General features: G+C 37.9%; 1 protein-coding gene across 1 annotated transcript in view; it reads left to right on the plus strand.

Annotated features, from left to right (window-relative positions):
- LOC104158359 (BRCA1-A complex subunit BRE-like) overlaps positions 1 to 6,557 on the plus strand; it is a gene marked incomplete at its 5' end in the record, with an annotated part of 39,866 nt that extends 33,309 nt beyond the window's left edge. Inside the window, one exon of the mRNA XM_009695982.1 lies at positions 6,494 to 6,557. Coding sequence (XP_009694284.1) covers positions 6,494 to 6,557 — 64 coding nt within the window. The remainder of the gene's footprint in view (positions 1 to 6,493) is intronic.
- Positions 6,558 to 6,909: the final 352 nt, after the last annotated feature.

Raw genomic sequence — 6,909 nt, forward strand, 5'->3', positions numbered from 1 at the left:
AAGAGGGGAGAATGTTGCTATTCTAGCTAATTTATGAAGATCAGTCATCTCTGGACTGGATTTTTTCTGTTAAAATTCTGTGGATTTGAAGGAACTTGTAGATGTGTTGCAGCAATTCTTTTAGGGTGCAGAAGGAAAGAAATACGGGATGCAAAATGATGCAAATCCTATAGTTGCAACTTGGCTAAAAGAAATGGACAGCAATTGGGGCAAATGCCTGGGATTCTCAGCTGTATCTAATACAGCTGAAAGTGGTACAATTCAGTCCTCACCTCAGTCCCAAGGTGAATAATAGCATTTGCAGAATGTTCAAACTCCCTGTTAAGCTGCTGAACAATTCAGGCAACAGAGGACTGCTGAGAAGAAGGGTGTCCTAGCTACAGACTTTACTCCAGAAGACTTGCAAGGGTTACGTAGAACTATTCGGAGATCCCCGTGACTACAGGAGAGCCTGCCCGAGTCAGATCTATTAGCTTGAAAAGGCTGAGGAAAAGAACCCCACATTTTCCTATATGCCTTGCCTAGAGAAGGAGGCAAAGGATGTACTTATCAAATATACTAGCTACTATGATTTTGAATACACTAAGATTGTTCTATAATTAGAGCCTAATATTTTCAGAATTAAACCATAGTCACAGTAGATACTACACCATTTTACAAGAACGAATTAGAATATTGAAATATCGGGTAGTATTTAAGAATAAAGTTTGATCTCAAAGCCAATAGTGGGAAAAAATTGAAGCGCAATAACCTGAGTCTGTCTTCTGATGAGAAGGAAAACAGTACATGCACCTGATACGGTGAGAGAAAGTAATGACAGTCCATGTGTCTTTGTAGAAAGATCAAGATTTTGGCTCAAGGGCTTTCGTTTGCCAGTAAAGAATGTGCAAGAACAGAATACAGTGTGCTGGTAGTAGATGTGTCACTGTACAACTAAGTCTGTACTTGATATGGACCATCAGGATTGCTTCATCCTCTTCCTTTTCCTGAAATCATCTCTTGATAGAAAAGGCACTTGAAACTCCCACATCTTGAGCTGAAACACATAAAACATATGAGTGCAAATAGGGCTAGCAGGGATGAATTTGAGATCAATGTGCTGAAAACCTTGGCACTCTTGAACCAAGGAGTTTAAGGGGAATCTATTTTGTGAATGACTTAGCAAGATGATTCATCACCCCATGATGAACGTCCTTGTCCCAGACAGAAAAAGCAGAGATCTCATTGATAGGGCATTTGTATGCTTTTTTCCTTGCAGAGTTTGAACCTCTATGTTCTGCTCCAGATTTCCCACATGAAGATCTTAAGAGAAACAGAAACACCTAGACAACTCTTCTAACTTTATTACACAATGAGTGGTAACGAACACCATTGTATGCTTGGCTGTAGTACCAGTCAAGCAAAAGCAATAGCAGAAAGCAAGTGTGTTAGTGTTAGAATGCGTTCACCATAAATATATGTGAAGTGTTGTTTGATGGGAGATCGCAGCTGCATAATTTAAAATCTTCGGAGATTTTCAGCATAGGAATCTGAAAACAAAAGATATTATCAAATGCTAAATGCGGATTTTCTACCACCTACATTGTAAAAACCAAGCACTAAGTTATACTGGAAAAAACATTACAATTAGAATGAAATTTCACAAAAGCATATGAATTCTGAGTCAAGTATGTTTTAAGCACTGCAAAGCCACACCCTAGGATTTAGACATGTATGGCCTTTTGGAGACCTTGTACCACAATCAGTGTTTTGTATCACTAGAAAACATGTAAACGACGAATGATCCAATTCCACCTTCTTTTAGATACTTACCATTTGCAATAGCAAGACTTTCTTTCCACTGGATAATAAGGTGAAGGAAAGATAAGTGCTTTGCTCTCAGCAGATGTCCTTGAGCGTAGCACCTGAAATTCAATGTACCAAGTGTATATAGTGGTTATCTACAGCGAAATCTGTTGTTTCCTGGAGTGCTGACGAAAAATTTCCATAGAAACCTCGTAACTTGCTACCTTGAACTTGGAAAATGACCATTTGAGGGAACAAAAACAAGTAGACAAAAAACAATAAATTCTTACAGTAGGACACTCAACAAAGAGTTAGACGTGTGCCTGTATGAGTATGAAGATTGGCACCCACTCTAAGCTGAAAAGAAAGCAACTCTTTAAACACTGTTTAAGTTAAGATCTAAACCATTACGAGAGCGATGCAGAGCCATTGTACTAAACACTCACGTAAAGAATATCTGTGGACTTTGTACAAACCAGTTTCTCTGTACTTGAAGGAGCATCTTACGTGGTTCTTCCGAGCTTGGTGTAAGGTCAGTGTGACACAGACCCACCAAGAACATGATGGAGTAAAGCAGGAGAAAGAAGGAACTCCGTGTTTCACAGAAAGGAGATAAACATTTATGAAAAACTGATTTCTGCCATATGACACAGCCTAGAGAAACCATAGGTCACGTTAGCTTTCTGCATCTTCAGTGTAATTCTACAGGTACCCAAATTACTGAATTTATTTTAATAACAGTGAATGTAAAAATAATAATTTCAAAACACTTCTGAGATGCTTGAAAGTATGTGGCAAAGTGTCAAACAAAAAAATTGAGATATTTTTATGTGAATTCCTGTGGTGTAGCACAGGTCAAAGTTATTGAGGGTGTAAATTTTTATGAATAGGTTTGAGTCAATAGGGTATGAGAAATTAATCTTTTTCTAGAGTTCATGTTTACATTCGTTATTTTTCTGTGTCTGTATGTACAGGATGGAGTATGAGTATTTCTATCAATTTAAAACCTTTCTAAAAGGAATAGTATTCCATGTGAAAGAAGCCTTTAACCATCCAGTCTGTAGCAGGGTATTGTCCTTGAGAAAATTTTAAATTTCTTTTAAAGTTATTTCAAGTAATTCGTTGTGACATAATATGTCCATGTCATGGTCCTATTTTGTGTGGAAACACATACACTTTGACCTCAATGCTGGTTTCTTGATAGATGAAACTTACTCTGCCAGTAATTGATGCTTGTTCTTTTCCTCCTTACTGGTAATCTCTGCAGGGGAGGAAAAATGTCAGAATTTCCGTTTCACAGGAAATTCAAACATTTTAACGTAAGGTTTTGTCCCAAACTTCAGCTGAAAAGAAGAATTTCTGAAAAAAAATTTGCTTCTAACTTGAAAAAAAAATGCAGTTAATGTGATGCTTTAGTGCTTCTGCTAGCGGTAGCACAATGCCTCCTAGAAGCAGAAATTTTAATGATTTATCCCATCATTCTTCATGGACTGGATCCTTTGAAGAGACTACTTCTCCTCTTATACTTATACTTACAACTCCTGTGATGCACCAGGGCCTTGTCTGTGTGACTAGATACATCATCTCTGAGACGCTGGACTGCAGATAAGGAAGGTAATATCAAACTGATTGTTTAGGCTCAGTTCTACAAACCAGAACATTGCTTCTCAGATCAAGCCAAACTCAAGTACCTCATTTTTGTTCCTTCTTTTCCTGATGAAAACTCTGTAGCATTTCCACAGAAATGCACGCAACTGGGTAAAAATGTAATTTTCCATTTAAAAAGTCATGTGATTTTAAAAAAAAAAATAATTCCAGCAAGGTCTAATAATGAGTAATGTCTTTGCTGCCTGTTCTACTCCTTCATATATACTCAAAATAAGTCTTGTTACTTTTATACACTAACACTTGCCATTCCCTCCCTGTATGCAATGTTCGTTAATATTGAAGCAGTTCAACTTCCCTTCTCCTACTTCCCCATCTTTCTTCTTCAGTCCTTTAAATGTGCTGTAGCTGATAGAGTGCTATCAAGTAGTTTGTGCTTTTGGATCTCTTTGCAGGGCCTTTTGCATTTTGGTTTGGCAGGGGGGTGGGTAATTTATTTTTGTGTGTGTATGCATGATAAACCATAATTATCCAAATGTTTTTTCCAAAATTTCTTTCATCTCAGATACCTAGGGTGTGTGGGAGAGGGGCAGAAATGGAGGAACATACCCTGGGTAAGCATGTGGTACAACATTTGCTTCAGTCTGGACAAGACCACCCGTGATAAGGGCAAACTTAAGCATGTACTTTCAAATATGGAGAGAAAAAAGTAGACATTTACAAATTATGAAGTACTAATGGAATTTTTGTAGTGTATGGAACATCTCCAAGAGGTTCAGATGAACTACCAGTGAAATAACATCCTCTTTGAAATAGTACATCTGATCAGAATGTAGGGAGGTGTTAGATTTAGTTTTGCAGCAAAGGATACAAGCTCTACTGCAGAAATCAGTGAAAAGAAAGGATGCAAGTAGAGATAAAGATGGTGTGGGAGGGTGTATGTGGTATCAGAAGCATTCGTTCTGGAATTTACCTAACAGAAAAGTCATTGAAATGTAATGCAGTAAGTGTGGTTTTAATACAAAGCAGAGAAACGCTATAAAGGCGGTGTTTCAGACAAGAAGTAAAATGTAGGAAAATACTTCTGCTTATATCCCATTTAATGATTAAGAATTTTTACAGTTTAGGAAGAGGGAAGTTTTAAGTAACATTTATCAAGTCAGTAAGAAGAGCATGTGTGTGGAAAAGAGTCTGCAGAGAAGCTATCAAAGGGGAAGGAAGAAGCTACTTAAAATAAGCAAGTAGAGGAAAAGTAATTAAATGTTAGGACAGATAATGCAAGGAGAAGTAAATGGATGATAGATCCTGGCATTGACAACGTGCAAGTGATATTCCTTGAGCTAGCAAAATGATGTAGAGGTGACCAGAATATACAGAGGCTACAATTTCAAAGATACGCTATAAAAACACCAATACAGAAATGGCATTCAAGTGTTAAGATCAGATGACAGGCATACGTTCCTAGCTGGTTTGTGTATGTGCATGTGCCAGGATGAACAATCACTTCTGTGGGCATGGTTATGAGGGCTGCTTTCTGAACTTTGATTCAATAAATCAAAGTGTGTTCTGTAAATACACAGCACAATCTGCGTATGCTATAAAATATGTGTGCTGGTTGTCCTTTTCTTTTCCTATTTTGGGCTCAGCTCCTCAGTCCAGAAATGCTTTTACTTTTCATTGCTCTTTTAACCTTTGGACGGCATCTTGTGTGTGTTTACAACTTCTGTACAAAAGCTGACTGCAGCTATCTGTTAATTGAGGGGAGCGTTCTCTTTTGTGATCTTGCAATGTTTTTAGATGTGAGGAGGTTTGATTGGAGTTCAGTGATTGCCAAAGCTTCTACCCGAATTATGAAACAAATGTCATGACTGTGAAGATGATCAGCATATGTTTGCTTCAGGAGGTGTACCAGCGAAGAGACCAGTAACATACTGAACATAATAGCAGTTATTCTCAGTTTGGATTTCTTGGATTTCTTTTTTCTTTCTTTTTTTTTTTTTTGGTGGGGAGAGCAGGAGGAAGTTCTCCTTGCATAGAAATTCATAAAGACCAGTGATATGAACAGAAAAGAAATTTTTAAAGGAAAAAAAAAAAAGTAGAGGAAGTGAAAATTTAGTGCAGAAAGTAACAGACAAAATGATGAAGCAGCTTCTAATAAAACTTGCAAATAAATGGTACCACTGGGACACATAAAATACATTTAGTACACAGTTGAGTATTTCAGTGCAATAAACTCAAAGGTACAGTTCAATCTCAGTTTTGGATACTTAGGATCAGTTCATTTTACAGATTTATGAGTCACTCAATTCTTTGTAAAGAAGACAGACTAAGATCCAAAATTTGCAAAGCACATCTTAATTTATAGAATAATGTTCTGACTTTCGAAGTATAATAAAAAGAATTACAGTTCATCCAAAGTGTTAGTATTTATTCACTGCATCTTATGTAAACTACTGCCATCGACAATGACTCTGTATTGCGTCAAGGTTTCTGTAAGGAGACAGATAAAAAGCTTATCTCCTGCATGTATTCTGACTTCACGATTTTCCTGCTCTATTGACTTCTCTGTGTTTGGACCTTTGGTACCGTATGTGAAGCTTTCTTTGACATAGAGGCAGGGGGGGAACTTTTTATCCCAGAAACATGGTGAACATCAACTCCATCAAAAAGTCTCCGTTACAAAGTGCTACAGGCAGTGGCATAGCCACACTTGTGGCTCATCTAAGTGTTTCTCACTTTTATAGCTATTCAAAGGTTTATTTTCCAGTTGATAATACAGTTTATCTCTGGAGCTCTGCATTGGATAACATATGGACGGTCCGTCAGGCTCTTCTGACAGTGTCGAGTTACTGGTGTTGGCCACATTAATAAGTCAGTGGTGAGGACACTGAAGAAAGAGGTACTGCTGGGTCTAGAAAGCTGAAGTGTATGGATCTGCTGCCTACAAAAAACTTGTAAGAAAAACACTACCCATTTATGAGATCTAGTAACGAATTGAGTGTGGTAGTACTATGCTGCTTTGTTAAATCCTGGGCTACGTACATGCACACACCATATTCTAAGTTTACTCCTTCCTAACCGTGCATTTTCTTTTTTTCACTAGGGCATATTTCAAAACGTTCGTCCCTCAGTTCCAGGAGGCAGCATTTGCTAACGGGAAGCTTTAGGCAGCCTCGGGCACGGAGATGATACTGGACAGATCCTTCAGTCTGCACGTGTCCGCCCACAAGAAGAACACCTGGAAATGCGTTGGACTGTCTTGATAGGTGCTTTCTTGCTTCTGAAATGGTTTTGGTAGCTTCAGTTTTTGTCAGATTTCTGTAACAAAGACCTCACTAGCATGCTTAAAATTGAATATTTGATGCTCGTCCTGTCCCTTTGCCTCTGCCACCACCATTCCTTTATATATCTACTGGATTAAGTTTAAAAGGGCATGTTTTGATGTGATAAAATTTTCTTGTGCCAACAGTGTCCTGTATGTTATGCCTTGTTTCCTTGTCTTCAGATGGTGTAAATCAG

Source organism: Cariama cristata, unplaced genomic scaffold, assembly GCF_000690535.1.
Source record: "Cariama cristata isolate BGI_N322 unplaced genomic scaffold, ASM69053v1 scaffold10032, whole genome shotgun sequence".
Lineage (NCBI taxonomy): Eukaryota > Metazoa > Chordata > Aves > Cariamiformes > Cariamidae > Cariama > Cariama cristata.